At 37.9% G+C, this 15933-nt stretch overlaps 1 protein-coding gene across 1 annotated transcript; it reads left to right on the top strand.

Moving 5' to 3' along the window:
* Nucleotides 1–264: 264 nt before the first annotated feature.
* itk (IL2 inducible T cell kinase) lies at nt 265–14384 on the top strand. The gene is made up of 17 exons (XM_072663661.1): nt 265–591; nt 1225–1329; nt 1544–1625; nt 1744–1869; nt 1955–1992; nt 2158–2309; nt 5820–5885; nt 6000–6054; nt 7344–7423; nt 7549–7691; nt 8000–8074; nt 9058–9226; nt 9564–9780; nt 10935–10999; nt 11088–11206; nt 12193–12350; nt 13854–14384. Exons 1-17 carry the CDS (start codon nt 454–456, stop codon nt 13917–13919), a joined length of 1854 nt encoding a protein of 617 aa, XP_072519762.1. The 5' UTR covers nt 265–453; the 3' UTR covers nt 13920–14384.
* The last annotated feature ends 1549 nt before the right edge of the window (nt 14385–15933 follow it).

The following is a 15933-nucleotide window of genomic DNA, read 5'->3' as shown; positions in this document are numbered from 1 at the left end:
GCTCGGATTTCTGTTCCTGTACTATTGAAGCCATTCAAACACACTCGAGTAATCAAAACAAACACACACACACACAGAGAGAAAGAGAGAGCATTCAGCATAATAAAAAAAAATACAAAATGACACAAAAGCTTCACGTGCTTTATGGTGTTCTGATGCAACACTCCTAATATGATAAAATGGTACGATCCAATACAGTGCAACTCTTATTGATATCTTAACAGCCCTACAACGTGTAAGAGAGTGCCTGTGTGTATGCATGTGTGCTCATGTGTCATATACCTACCTAAGGAAGTGGTTTACCCAGTGCATCGTCTCCGGAAACCCATACCTCATGATGCACCGGTGTTAGTCTGCAGACGTTCATATGATAGCTGCTACTAACGCGCTCATCACAGCGAGCAGCAGTATGCCTCAAGCCCAGGACAGCTTCTCAAGCAGATCCATGCTAACATGTACCCGCGGGTTATTCTGAAGGGGACTTTATTTAAGAAATCGCAGCAGAAGCGGAGAACTTCACCGTGCAATTACAAAGAAAGGTACTTTGTGTTGAACACTCAGGATCTGACCTATTCCGAGCGTCGCCCTGGGGTGAGTAGAGATGCTATTATATGTCATTTTACATTATATATTTATTTATTGATTGATTATTTATGGTAGTGTTTTAATAATATGGAATGTAATTTCATGGAATATGGAAGAAAAGAGCACATTCCGAAAAAAAAAAAAAAAAAAAATAGAAACCTTTATCAATGGTGGAAAAGATTAAATATAATAGCAAATACCTTGAAAAGAACAGTAAGAATTCTCTCAGTTTAACAGTAACATACCACTACTTGTGTATCAGCAACATGACTGTGTTTATGTACGTTGTAAGGGTGTTAGGGAGCACTTACTTGGCTTGGCTTAGGTCTCAGTCATACATAAGTGATGCCAAAGAACAAGCATTTTTAGTTCCATAAGGAACCATTTTTTGTGATTGAGACATGAGCCAGCAGAACCTTTTAACGCTTTAAAGAATTGCTGTAGATGTTCTTCATCAATTTAAAGCTCCTTCCAAAAATCCGAAAATGGTTCTTCTATGGCATCGCACAAAGAACCCATTGCAGCTCCTTTTCTAACTTAAAGTTGGGCACTGCGAGGTGGTAATACAGCATCTCTGTAAGTGAATGATGGTGATGCTCAGAAGAGTCGAATGATGTGATCTCTCCAATCTTGCCTCAGAAAAAGCCAATCCAGAAAGGCTGCATCGAGCTCTGCCGTATCAAATGTGTGGAGATTGTGCGCAGCGATGTTCCAATACCATGTGAATTCAAGTACCCCTTCCAGGTGAGAGAAGCCTAAACCTCAGCTTTACATTTGACTACCAGGCCTATCCAAAATATTGTTTTCCTAAAAATCTAGAGTGGCGTTTACAGCCATTATCTAAGCTTTAGGAACCTCATCCACTGGCTATAGCTAGCAGTAAAAATATTAACCAGCCACACTGCTGGTAAACACTTTGTTGGTTTGTGTTATTTTGCCCTGCTTGCTCTGCTTTCAGGTCGTCTACGATAGCTACTACCTTTACATATTTGCCCCAGACAATGACAGCAGGCTGAAGTGGGTCAGAGCTCTCAAAGAAGGTGAGCAGCTGTTCCAGACTTCTGAAAGATGTCGATGCATTATAGGTTTGTCTGGATCTCACTTTGTTTCCTAAATAAAATAGTCCCACATCTGGCCTTTTTGTGCACCCTCACGCAGAGACAAAACACAACAGCCTGTCTTTGACCTACCATCCTGATTTCTGGGGGGACGGACGGTGGAGGTGTTGCGGCCAGGCGGAGAAACTGGCACCCGGCTGCAGTGAATATTACCCAACTGGAACTGGTACTTTGCTGTTCTTCTTGTCACTGATTGTTTGTTACTGTTCAATAACATCAAAGATCTCAGATGATTTTCTTCTTCTTCACAGCATCTAAAAAACCACTCCCTCCAACACCAGAGACGCAGGTAAGGCAACATCTTCGGTTTCCCTTGTAGGCCTGTAATCCAAGGTCTCTTTATATCCTTACACTTCTTACTGTGTGAGCCCTATGGTGATTTCATCTCCTGGCACAAATATAAACAGTTCTAAAGGCTCCAGGGCCGGTTGCATTTGTTTGTCCGTCCCCGCAGCCACGACTCTCCAGCTCTGAGCAGAAGATTGTGGTGGCTCTGAAGAATTTCAGTTCTGTAGAAGAAACAGACATCCCTCTGCACAAAGGCGAGGAGTACGTTGTTATTGACAGCTCAGAACCCAACTGGTGGACTGTCCGGGATAAAGATGGGTAAATGTTCATATGCGATTACTCTGTTGTGAGTATGTGGGTTTCTGAAGCTCTCCTCAGCTTAATAAAGGCCTTGATAAATTCTTACCACAGCAAGAAGGTTCACACCAAGTCACACACTCATACCTATCAGCAGGACTTTATTAGCAGGTATAAAATACTGCATGAGTTTTGTTTGTTGATATTATGCACTAACCTAAAATCATGTTCATGCTGGATTTGGATTTTGTTGGAAAAAATGAAACGTTTTTGTTAAAGTAAGACCTTCAAAAACACAGTTAAATTAATATTTGAGGTGCTAAAGTTGAGTGATTTAAAATGTTCTCTATTTAGGTTAAGCTTAAGTCAAATATTGAAATATAGCTAGTAGTTTGTAAAGCTATTATGCATCAAAAAAATAATAAAATGTAAGGCTATTTATCCAGACATGTCTTTGAAAAACACTTATCTTCAGTTCCCCTTAATGTAGATTAGCTGAGCTGCGGGTGGAACTGAAGAAATCCATACATTGGTTGGAGTTCATCTGTGTTCTTCTAACCAATATAACTCCGATTTTATCGTCATATTTTTTGTTATTTGTATGTATTCTAATGTTAATGTTATTCTAATGTTAATATATGTTAATATATATATATATATATATACTACGCACACTTTACTGTTGCTATAAATAGTTCTTTTGACCAGCATTAGGAGTTATCTGGTTAAGAGGTTAAGATAGGCAAAGATACCACTTTGATCCAGAGAAGTGTGTCTTGGTGGTTCTGCTGCGGATCTGCCTAGTGTCTGGCTTTGAACATTTGAACATTCAAAAGAGCTTTCAGCCTATAGCTGATTTCAGCATCAAGAAATTAGATACAATCCCCACTGTTATCACATGGTAACGCCAAACACAGGATAGCCTGCAGTATCGGGGGGTTCAGTCCTAGGAGGAAAACGGAAGATGCAGTTGTCAGATCTTGAGATTGAGGAGATTTTAGATGCTTTTTTATTTTTTATTTTCTTTCGTTGATGTTTTCTTTTTTTTTAGTGGCAATTAAGGACAGCAACAGAATGTGTTACAGTTACAGTTAGGTCAGATTTCTGATTGAAGCCATTAAGTGTTGGATTGTGGTCGGTATTATTCTGTTTTCTCTTATTGTTATCACAGACTGTCTGGTATTGTCTAGGGTTTTATCCATAGGGTTTAAAGTTCTGAAACTGGTCGAATTGTGTTGAACGATTACGTCTAATGAAAGCAGAACTGATTAAATTGTACTGCCTGCTCTGGTTTCTAATTGTCTACACCACAGCAGAAACTCATTGCTGACTATTGGAGTATGTTTAGTGGATTACATATATTGTAGCGGTCAAAACCAGGGAGCTGCGTGGAAGTATGGTTGGTTTGCAAGAAGTGTATTTATAAAATATTTATCATTGTATAAAAAAAAATCATGGTCTGTTTAGCCCCTTTAGACTATCTACAGATGTTCAAGATGTTGACAACATAGTGAGACTCGTCTCACTTTTGAGATGAGTGTTGGGATTAGGATTAGGATCAGGACTACACATACAGATCTATGTTTATTAAAGAAACATGTGTACTAAGTAAAGAACCTGAATATGTACCATATTAAACCTTAAACACTCACACGCATCCTTAAGGAAAAAGGCTTTATGGAACCAAAAAGGGTTTCTTCTATGGCATCTCCTTCTGTAGCACCTTTATTTTTAAGAGTGTAGGTTCTGGACCGGGGTAAAGGTAAGGTTTAGGTTTTGGGTTAAGTAAGCATTAGGGTTAGTTAAGTTTAAGTTAAACTTATGTACAAAGTAAGAATCTACAAAGTATCCAGGGTGTACTACAATATTATCCACATACAGTGTTCCCATAATGATGTCCAAATGTTTGCTTTCATTTAGGCATGTGAGCATCGTATTATATGTTATGAATTATTTTTAGAAATCTGCTCAGTCAGTGAAACTGCTTCATGTAAGGATTACAGATGATGTAGCCTTGTGTGCAGTATCATTTATTTGGAGAGGAGAAATGAAATGTTCTGTGTCTGCAGGTTAGAGAAGGATAGGAGTGGTGGTCCTAAGTGAAGAACTAAAAAGAGATTTCAGGTCGACCGTCATACTGTTTTGTATGCCTCCTCTGAGGATTTCTCTGCCAAGTAGTGGTCAGGTTATTGTCTTTTGGACTTTTGCTGTGTCACTGGTGTGACGTGGAGCTTTCCATTCCTGGTTCTTTACTTGTGCGTTCATTTATTCTAATTCGTTATACCCTAAAGGCCTTTAAGTGGATCTGTATTTCAGTTAAACTGGGCCCACCAACAACATTAGCAGTTACTGAATATTGCATTGTAGTCACTGATGTTAACAGTTACTGAATATTAGGTCTTCAAAGATAGAATAGAAAAGTTGAAATTAAAATGTATATAAAATGTATGTATATATATATATATATATATATATATATATAAACAAGTGACCAACGCTAAAGGAGTTGAAACTTCATTCAGCCAACACTAAAAAAAAGAAATGTGTGTTTCATCTTGATGGCACTCACAATCACTGTGTAAGTAGATTGCACAAGTGAAACTTCCTGTCGGGTAACTGTTTCTATCCTGATCTATGGCCGTATTTGTCATGCAGTATTTCGTCTCATATTAAAGCAGTGCTTTATGTTAAATTATTATCTAATTAGCATGTTTAACCCACCAAACTATAGGTTTATAATCAATTTCTTTGGGAACTTTTTGGTAAAGCATATCTTGTGGAGTCCCACAGGGTTCTATTTTGGGGCCTATGACACTGAAGTTAATTAGGACAGTAATGTTATGAAAGCGAAGAACTGAAGTGTGGGCTTACATACAGGGTCTGTCGGTTTGGAGATAATCACAAACGGCAAATGACGTGAAAGTACATCATTTATGTGGTTGTGATTAACCACATATTCATGTTCTAAGCACCTCAGCATACTGTTTAAAACCATTTATCTTGGCAATTAGTGTATTTTTGCTTGTAAAAACGACCATATCTCTCCTTGGCGTATAGTTAGAACCTATATGTGTTAAATTCCATCACCAGCATGCTTCATTTAATAAGGTGAAGCATAAGTCAGTCAACCTAGTCATGGGCTGCCGTGAAAGCTTTGATTTTGATTTTGAAATGATTAAAGTTAAATTTAAATTTAATTTATTAATTTAAATTTAAAATTAAATTTAAGTAGTATTTTACAATTAACTTAATGTTTATGGTGAGCATGTAATGCTTTTCGGGACCAAATGTACACTTGTTGCACAGGCAAATACAAGACTTCATAAGTCACTCAGTCATTCTACATTTAACATACTTTTTTAAATGAGCTAAATCGCTGACTATACCATTTCTCATTTCTTCTCTCCCTTCTCTTCCTTCTCTCTCTCTCTCTCTCTCTCTCTCTATCTGTCTCTCTCTCTCTCTCTCTCTCTCTCTCTTTCTCTCTATCTATCTATCTATGCATCTATCTGTCTCTCTTTCTCCCCACAGAAATGTTGGAATGGTGCCTTGCATGTATATTACAGAGAAATTGTTAAACAACATTGAGAAATATGAGTAAGTTGTTGTTGTTGTTGAGTCACACATGGAAATATATCAGAACATCATTTTTACTGCACAAATGTTCACTAAATCATAATGTGGCTTCCCCATTTGTCCTTGCTCCTCCAGATGGTACAACAAGGATATAACACGGACTGAGGCTGAGGAATTGCTTATGAACGAGGTAAACGCTAAGCACACATTATAACATTACAGAGCCTTTTATTCTGTCTGAGGATTCCCATGGCAAACCTGATGAAATACAAGTATGTGATACGATGCTGAGTAAAACCTGAGTACATCCAGAGTACGTTTTCACAGCTTGGGGCTTTGCAGCACACTGTGGGGTTGGTTTGTAAGATGTGTTTCTGGTAGTCTGCAAGCCTGCAGTTAGTTGCAGCTGCAGTGTGTGCACATACATATCAAACAGAGATCCAAACCCTTTAAACCAGTGTGGCTGCAATGTTTCCTGTCACGGCTGTATTGCATGCTTGGGGGATTTCACACGTACATGTAAAGTTACAGTTTTACTGCCTGAATTTGGCCTTTGGTTACCCTTTAGAGGTGGGTAGCAACTAGCTCTACATATACCTGGGTAGATGTACTTTCAATGTACTTTTAAATGAGAGTAATGTTACTTTAACAGGAATGGAACCTACTTTTTACTCAATTTTACTCAGTTACATTTCAACACTACTGCTACTAACTCCGTTCTATGCTTTTTTCCATTAGTTCAAGTACATTAACAGCATCTGTAGTGCTTTGTGAGTGGTCGCTCCTCTAGATGTGGAGCTTCTGAATTTTATTTTAGACCGCAAGTGCATCAAAAAGATGATTAGCATGCTGATAGACGCTATATAGAGTTCTATAAGTTCCACTGTAGTTCTTACATTAGTTACTCAGCACAAACATTTTGTTTCACATAGTAGTTTTGAACTTATACTTTTGGAACAACTACTAATATTTGTTTAGCATTTTACCAAAAAAGAATTTGTGCTACCATTGAATTCTTAAGAAAGGACCCAAATGTCTTCCCTTGTAAACTAACAACCAAATATACAGTACTGTACAGTACTGGCACCTAAGCACATTATTTATAACCATTAAAATTAAGACAATAAGACTATGTTATTAGTAATATATATATGTATATATATGTCTTGTGGGCTAGTTTAGCTAGCTTGGTTCACCTGGACTCTCCCAGCCAGGGTGAGGGTTTGCTCAATTCCATCACCAGCTCACCTAAGCACTAATTTACCAAACCAGGTGTTGGATGATACTTAGAAATAATATTAGACTCCCATGAGGAGTTTGTTTGAATGTTATTTGTATTCATTCTAATATTTATTCTGGTTTGTTCTACTAAGCTAATAAACTCTGCCAGGAGAAGAAGCTTTTACATTCTAATGTTCACAGGTGCCTAAAACGTTTGTACAGTACTATATGGACTCATATGTATGTATTCTTCACTAGAACAAGGAAGGAGCCTTCATGGTGCGTGACTCACGGCAAGCGGGAGTCTACACAGTGTCTGTGTTTACCAAAGCTCCAGGGTAATCTGCACATAGCTTGTTACTGTGAAGTAAACTGATGTCTCAATGCACATTTTTCTATTTAAAACAGATTCACCACTTCCTGTGTGATCTTAACTCTTTTTCTGAAAATGGCTTTGCCACAGGTCAAACGGGGAGAAGAATCCCAGGGTGAAGCATTATAAGATCAGGGAGACAATGAGTGAAGGCATCCAATTTTATTTGGCGGAGAAATACTTGTTCAGCACCATCCCAGAGCTCATCAACTATCACCAGTACAATGCTGCAGGTAAGCTGCCAGCACACTATAACTTATACACATATATTAACTGGGTATACAAAAATCATACATAGGTGTGTATATATTGAAGTCTATAATAATCCTTGAAGTACTTCTCTCAATTAAAAAAACTCTTACCATTCATAAGTCATAGATGGCTTATTATTAACAAGGTATTTTTCATCCAAAAATATATACTTAAAATTGCATTGAGATTATGGGCCTGTTTAGGATGCAGCAAATGAGTAATAACAGTTTGTAAACCAGAAATAGCTTATACATGAGCATATGCTGTCATATTCTTGTCACCATGACAGGTTTGATAACCAGGCTGAGGCACTGCGTTTCCCGAGACACAGGAAATTCCCCCAGGACTAAGGAAATTGCATCAGGTCAGTGCGAACAGCAGTGATGTGTGATTCATTGCCATATTTTTACTTGTTTGGGAGTTGATGTCTGTATAGTTTTGTTAAATTAACAACAATCATAACACCTTTCAGTCATACCAAATCAAAAGGCACAGGCACAAATCTGGGGGTATGTAGCTTTCCAAAAAAAAACAACACTCCAGCTCTTGCCGCATACTGGATTAGGACTTTTTATATTTTATTGGAGACTCTTAATATGTATCTTAATAGTAAATATCTATCTTAATATATATCTATATAGTAAAATAATGTCACCAAACTATCCTCGCCTTTACAACCCTTCTTGCTTGCAGAAGAATATTATTACACTGAAAATCCAAACACCCTCCTAAAGTGGTTTAGTGATCTGATGCAACTCAAATATTCACTCGGGGGTTCTAGGAACAATTTCTGTATTTGGGAGCCAGTTCTGACATATAAAGGTGAACGTAAATCTACACCTGATACTAAATAGTCTAGCTGGAGTCTGTTGAATGTATATTTTCTTTTCATTTGTACATTTATCTCTGTATGTGTGTGTATTTGTCTTAAAACTAATCAACCAAACTTTGTATTATACTTGTAACACTTTTTTGGAAAATCTATACACCACTAAACATGCCACATCTTAGCATTAGTATAGCGCTGCTGTAATAAATTCTTGGAAGAAATTGAAATAACAATTCATTGAACAAAGACAGCATAAAACAGGTGTTACTCCTAACACTGTAATATTAGATAGCGTGTCCCTCAACATCTGACAGGTTGTAGACAAGATACAAACATGGGTCATTGTGGGACTACAGCAGGATCAAAAATGTTATAATTCTTTAATAATTAAATATACTTTATATAATCTTTGCAGTTTTAGAGACAGGTGTCTTAACACTGTGAATTAACAAATGCAGTTGAAAATTATATTATTACATTAACAAGCTTTAAAAACATTGTGTCTCTCTGCCTTCCAGAAAAGTGGGAGGTTGACCCAGAAGATCTCACTTTTGGAGAAGAGCTGGGCTGTGGGCAGTTTGGTGTAGTATTGGAAGGCTATTGGCGTGGCAACAAAGTAGCCATAAAGACTGTACGCAAGGACTCCATGTCAGACGAGGACTTTAAAGAAGAGGCTAAAATTATGATGTAAGTGACTTTTTCATCAGTTGTGGGTTTTTTTTGTGAGGGGGTTGAATTGTCTTAGCTTACCAAAGAAAAAAATCAAAAGTTTGTTAGATTATTATTTTTTGGGCTCAATTAAAGTACATATAAATATGGTACATTAGCTTTTACATGAAATACCTAAAATAAATTATTAACAGGTTATTGAATGTAAAATTAAAAGATTCATTTGTCTTTATTTAGAAATGCCTCCATTCTCTTTGGTTTGTGTGTTTAGAATAAATCGTTCAGCTTGTGTGAACACATGACTTGCGAGTGCATCCAGGTAGCTGACTGATAATCATACCTTCCTGTGCAACAGGAAACTGGCCCACCCTAAGCTGGTGAAACTGTATGGCGTGTGCATGCAGCACTCACCCATATGTCTGATTTTCGAGTTCTTGGAAAACGGCTGCCTGATGGACTTCCTGCGCGCCAAAAAAGGCTCTTTCAAGCAGGAGGATCTCCTAGGGATGTGCCTGGATGTCAGCGAGGCAATGGCTTACTTGGAGAGTTCCAATTTCATTCACAGAGATCTGGTAAACTTTCACATTCGTAGATCAGGGCTTATCGGTTCTGCTCCACGGACACAAATTTAGATTGACTTGCTGACTCAAAACACACCTAAAACAAGGCAAGAGGCAGCCCAACGCTGTGTGTTTTGAGTCAGTGAAAAAGCATCAAAATGATTAGCTCTGGTAATTAGTTGCATGTTACAGGTGAAGTTAACAACCTTTCCTTTAAAGGAGACATATTATACCCCTTAGGTCACATTAAGTTCCCCCTAAGTTGCCTGGGCTTGTAAAAAAAACACCTTTCTTCGGTTAAAACACCACAAGGATTAAGCACCACAGCACCCTTTGCATCCTGTCTAAACAGCATTGTTCAGAATGGCCGGTTCTTTAAAAATGATAATGAGCCACTGCATTGCTGCAGCTAGTAGTACATCTATGTAGCTACATCTCGTCTGTCCGCAGTTTAGCTGCCCACAGTTGGTATTGATCCCTTTACAAAAAATTTCATTGACAGTCCTGTGTTGTACTGACAACGTTTTAAAAGCAACCAGACACTATTTGGTTAGCACACATGCTCATGTGTTTGCAGGCTGTTGCTGGGATGTTGCCATCAAAGTGAACTGTATCTTTAACTTTATCAACTCTTCTGTCATCTGATTGGGGGGGGGGGTGTGGGGGGTGCTGGTCGGTGCAGCCAACAACGGAGCAGTTCATGCTTAGCTTCGACATATTGCTAGTTGGGCCAATGCTAGCAAGACCAAACATCACCTTAGCAAAGGCATTGAGTAGGTGGAGATACTCAGATAAGGGGTGGCAAAGTTCCAGTGTTCCTGTGCATGACGTTGGAAAGAGGAGCCAAATCTGAACAGCTTGTTTAACCCCCTGTTTCTGTGTCAGCTTTCTCTCACTTCACAGTTTATGGGTTGGTAGGCACTCCAGATACTCACATGTGCACAGTATGTCCCCTTTCATTGAAAGATTTCTTAGAGAGCCAATTGTGGTTTCTAAGTGGTACTTCACTGGCAGTTGTGGAACCCTTTTGGGGTTGCAGGGAAATCACCAAAGTGTGCTGGCCTCCTGGACTGGAACTGATGATCCTGTTACAGACAGTTGTTTTTGAAATGACAGACGCTTGCTGATTCTGTAGTCTGAAAATGTGAAATCTCTGCTGCTTGCAGGCTGCAAGAAACTGCCTGGTTTCAGAAAAGTATGAAGTGAAAGTGTCAGATTTTGGAATGACTAGGTAAGAAAACCAGCTCTTATCCAGTGTTTGCTCCTGTCTGCTGAGGGAATGCTGTCTACATGTGCACCTCTTCTGCTTGACCATGCAGGATTGTCCTAGATGACCTGTACATCAGCTCTGAGGGGTCCAAATTCGCCATGAAGTGGTCGCCTCCAGAGGTGATCAACTACACCAGGTTCAGCAGCAAGTCAGACGTGTGGTCATTCGGTTAGTACATGATGATGACTAGATACAAGGATTCTCTTTATCAGATTTTTTTAATTTTTATCAGATATCAGAAGATTTTTATCACGAAACTACAGATTTTACCGCCATTTGTTTCTGTTTATGGAATAATATAATTAATTATAGTTGCTGACATATTATACGCTCTTAAATAATTGTTTTTCAATGGTTCTTGAAAAACAATTATTTGGTAAAAACAAGGATTGTATAGAACCATGAAAACTCAACAGAGCCCCTAAACCTATTGGTTATCAATAAAAGCCCTATTTACAAATCAATGAACCCCTTTTAGTACTTTACAGAACCCTTTTTGCCTAGAGCAGAGAGTCCCGAGCTGTAAACAAAACTATGCCCTATTTCACTTATTCACTTTAGTGCACTACTTTGGGGTTCTGCCGTTTTATAGCGATTTTCTTTCAGTGCAGAGTAACAATCCCATTGTTTGGATGGGAGATTCATGCACAGCTACAGCAGGTACATCACACACATAACGCCTCAGAAATCGCTCATTCCCTCACAAACTCTGTCCCCTATGATAGTGTTCTCATTAGTGATCTGGATTTAGGGGATAGTGAATAGGGCACAGTTTCAGACACATCTCTGAAGGGCCGGTCTCCTGCATAGTAAGGTAGTAGAGTAGTGCAACCCTCTAGGAGACTGGCCCTTCAGGAGATCCCCATGGCTTAGAAAGTAGTACAATATAGCCCCCAATAGATTATTCACAAATGTTAAAATTATGGTTAACATTTGAACCAATACCTTGGTAAGTTAAGCTATATCTATAATCCACATACATGTACTACAAAAAAAAAAAATCTATCACTTTGACGACCAATCATATTCAATAAACTATGCCCTCTGTATTGGGCTAAATAAAATATTTGGGACACATCACTGTAGACAGCCCTGCTTGTTTCGGTTAACCTTCCTGTGGCACTTGGAGTTTACTGCTCTCTTTCTTGTCTAAGGTGTGCTGATGTGGGAGGTGTACAGCGAGGGGCGACTGCCCTACGAATATCGCAGCAACTCGGAGGTGATTGCGTCCCTGAACGCTGGTGACAGGTTACTGCAGCCCCGCCTCTGCCCCGAAACTGTTTACCAACTGATGCAGTGGTGTTGGAAAGAGGTGAGTGAGGGGAGTGCAGTGACGTCATCATTTTCTGAACATTAGCGAGGCCTTAGTGACATCCCACTTGCCCTGCTCATATTCTATACGCTGAACTGAAAAGAAATAAAGGCATTGTTTGGTGAAAAAAATCCAATTAACATGATTTATCACTTACCCCAGATGCAGACATTTCGCATCAGATGTTTGCTCATTTAAAACTTCATTTTACTCATAGCTGAATGACAGAGAATCTTGAATGCTGTGTGTTTTTTTATCAATTAGAGCCTGCTTTATTTTTTCAGTGTTGTACGGATCCAAAAATCAGGTTGACCACTCAGAGCTCTGTCATGGTTCCAGTCTAAACAGATGAGCATCAAGACAGCAGCATTCTAGCAGAACGCAAAAGCTTATTTGACAAGCAGCAGCGTGCCGGCTGCCTGTCAGCATGTGGTGGTTAAAAATATAATAGGCCGAGCAGAGCTAAAAGCCTGGGGAAAGACAGTGAGTCCTTTACGTGACTTCATGTAGCCATTTTTTTAAAGTTTGTCTAGGTGTTTCGTAGTCTGTACATGTCAACAGGGAACCGCAAACAATAGCTTCCCTGGCTAATGAGCATTCGCATGGAGCAGACCATTTAGGGAGAGCCAAAGTGGATAGGGGGCAGAGAATAAGAAATAGTGGAAATTTGAGAGCTATAGGAGTTTCCAGACCCATTTACAGAGCACAGAAGGCAAAAACATGTCGGACTTGGTGTGAATAGGCCTTTACAAAGTGAGACGTTATTCGGATAGTAATGTAGCTCCAATTGTAGCTTAAATGATTAAATAAATATACAAGCCCTTTCACAAAATTTTGTTTCAAATCAGATTGTTTACATAGTTGTTGATAGGTTAATGAATAAATTATTTTAATATAAATAGATTTATAATACATTTTAATATTAATAAAGGTTTAATTATTTTGGGCATGTGTTGACACAGATTGGTGACAGTGTATGTTAGCAAACCTTGGCTCAGCATCTGCTGTTGTAAACTAAAGAAGCACATGATAGATACTACACATATCTTGGCTGATGAACTGAATCTGGGAAGAGTGATAAATCATTGCAAACCAATTCATGTAATACTTAATTTATTTTTATCAGCAAAAAATAAATTGCAATAATCAAACTAATTAATTATACTTAAAAATAAGTACATTCAATCGTTTGTATAAATAAAATGAATTTTATTGAATTAATAAAAACAAATAATGTACTTTATAATGTGTGCCTAAGAGGCTTGTGCATCTTTCTGTTTTCTTGATTTTTGTGAATACCAACACAATTTCATGATTGATACACATATAGTAAGAGCACCTGGTGGCTTGAGAGCACAACGTGATAGTAAGCCCTAGACATTATAGCAGAACAATGATTGTGGATTTGGCACAGAGCTAAGGTGTATGAGCTTAATTTGCTGTATGTTCTCATAACAAATGACAAAAAGCAAGTCCATGTGATGATGATGTTTTTTACAATAGAAACCCGAAGACCGGCCATCCTTTGCTCTGCTCCTGCATCAGCTGGCCTCTCTTGCAGACCTCTGAGCCTTGGATTGTGTCAACCTTCACAAATCAGGAGCATGAACACACATTGTACAGTTTATAGACATTAATTTATTTGTATATTCTATTTATTTCTCTGTGCATTTTGATTTTTTTTGTAAAATTTGTTTATTTTATTTTTATTTTCTTAAACCTTGATCTGATGGAACCGCCTGTGGTGCCTTCACTCCAACGCATGAGCGGTTCTTTTGTAGCTGCAATAAAACACATCTCCTTTTCTGCTCTAGGGGGCGTAGACAAGCCATTTCATTGAATAGTTAGAGCTTCAGCCCCCTGAAGAATTCATTACTGCCATGTGCACATGTCTTAGACAGGCATCATGTACGGTTCATTATTTTGCATCTGATAGTCAAATTGTCTTAACTGTTTGCTCTTAAATCCCATGTATCTTCAGTGATTTTCTATATCATGTATGTATGCAGTTTCAATAAAAACAACATATCTTGATCTGACATTTATGCTTGCTTTATAGAGACGTGTTAATCTGTGATTATACAGACACAAACAGTGTAGAGGAATTGAAAAGAGCAGGCGAGCAGGGAAATGGACTTGCTATAGAAGCAGTATGAAAGCCCATGGTGAATAAAAAACATACAGACACACATGCCTTCTTTGGTTACTGTGGAAACCACACAGGGCAAGCACACACACACACAGCCTGCCAAACCTCACTGTGTATGGAACAGCCCAGAGCACATGGTTGGCTTACCTCATATTTTATTGAATGTGTTTCCAGACGGTTATCTGCTCCATTGTAGGCTAATGAACCAGCATGAAAGCATTCGGTTACTTTTGCATTTCAATTTCCCTTTTAATTATTCTCTGAACTTTTTAACCATTTGGTGGAACAAGCTACACCAAAGCACTCAATTTTAATCGCAAAAGAAAGAAAAAATACATTTAGACCATTAAAATTGTAACGATTGATCATAGTAGTATGATGTGATCTAAAATAGCTTGAAAGCTATAATGCTAAATGTGTTTTCCACAGTATTAGAGAAACACAGTGTTAGGGCATGTAAGTCAGCTAGCCAAGTACCTGCAGGCAAAGCCACACTATATACTATACTAGATATTAGAGTCAAAAGTCTGGGCACCCCTGGTCAAATTACCTGTTTTGTTGCTTTTCTAAGTAAAACAAAACAAAACTTGGTTATGGGATATTTCGTTTTATGTTTTACTTGTTATTGCAATTTTATATTTAGCAAATAAATGGACCTATATAGTTATATATGTCCAAATATCCAATAATATCCAAAACAATGCTAGAACAATATTTCCTTTGGATGTTTATTTCACTTAATTTCACTTCAATTTGACAATCAACAAAACATCTAATTTAACCAAAGGTGTCCATACCATATGACTTTACTATACAAGGACAGTAACATTGGCAAGTGAGGACATTTAATTTGGTCCACCAGAAATTTAACCTAACTCCACCAACCAACCAAATGAGAGAACATATTTTTTTCTCTATATAACTTATTTACTACACTTGTAAGTGTATTATTACCACAATATAGTATAATACAATACTTTAAAAGGCACTCTGACTGGTAAGGCATGTAAGGTGTATGATGTTATAAGCACGGTGAAATCCAGTATTATTTATTAGATAAAATCTCTCATTTTTGCTGTGGCCTCAAATGGTCACTCCCTTTTTGCTCTGAGTAAAGAAAACTTAATTCTCACTACCCAGGAGAATTTATAGAAAACAAAATAATATGTTCAGATAATGAGATAATATATCGTGCCACAAAATAATATAGTATATTTAACAATATATTATTTCATGGCCACAAATTAGTAGTTTGGACTCAATATATTATCTTACATTTATTATTTTGTGGCTTCAATATATTATCAATATATGTCACTATGTCTGCAATATGCAGTGCAGTATTACTAATGCTGTATAAAAGTATTTTCCCCTAAAGTGGTGCATGGTTCAGGTATTGCCATAACATTTTAATAGGGTTTGGGTCAGGAAAGG

Source organism: Salminus brasiliensis, chromosome 19 (assembly GCF_030463535.1).
Source record: "Salminus brasiliensis chromosome 19, fSalBra1.hap2, whole genome shotgun sequence".
Classification (NCBI taxonomy): domain Eukaryota; kingdom Metazoa; phylum Chordata; class Actinopteri; order Characiformes; family Bryconidae; genus Salminus; species Salminus brasiliensis.
This window is presented reverse-complemented; position numbering and strand designations above follow the sequence as displayed.

Coding starts and splice junctions, on each gene's coding strand:
- itk (XM_072663661.1), top strand. CDS start 454: ATGTACCCGCGGGTTATTCTGAAGGGGACTTTATTTAAGAAATCGCAG. Junction 1,626..1,743: donor GGTCAGAGCTCTCAAAGAAG/GTGAGCAGCTGT, acceptor ACCCTCACGCAG/AGACAAAACACAACAGCCTG. Junction 12,351..13,853: donor TGCAGTGGTGTTGGAAAGAG/GTGAGTGAGGGG, acceptor TTTTTACAATAG/AAACCCGAAGACCGGCCATC.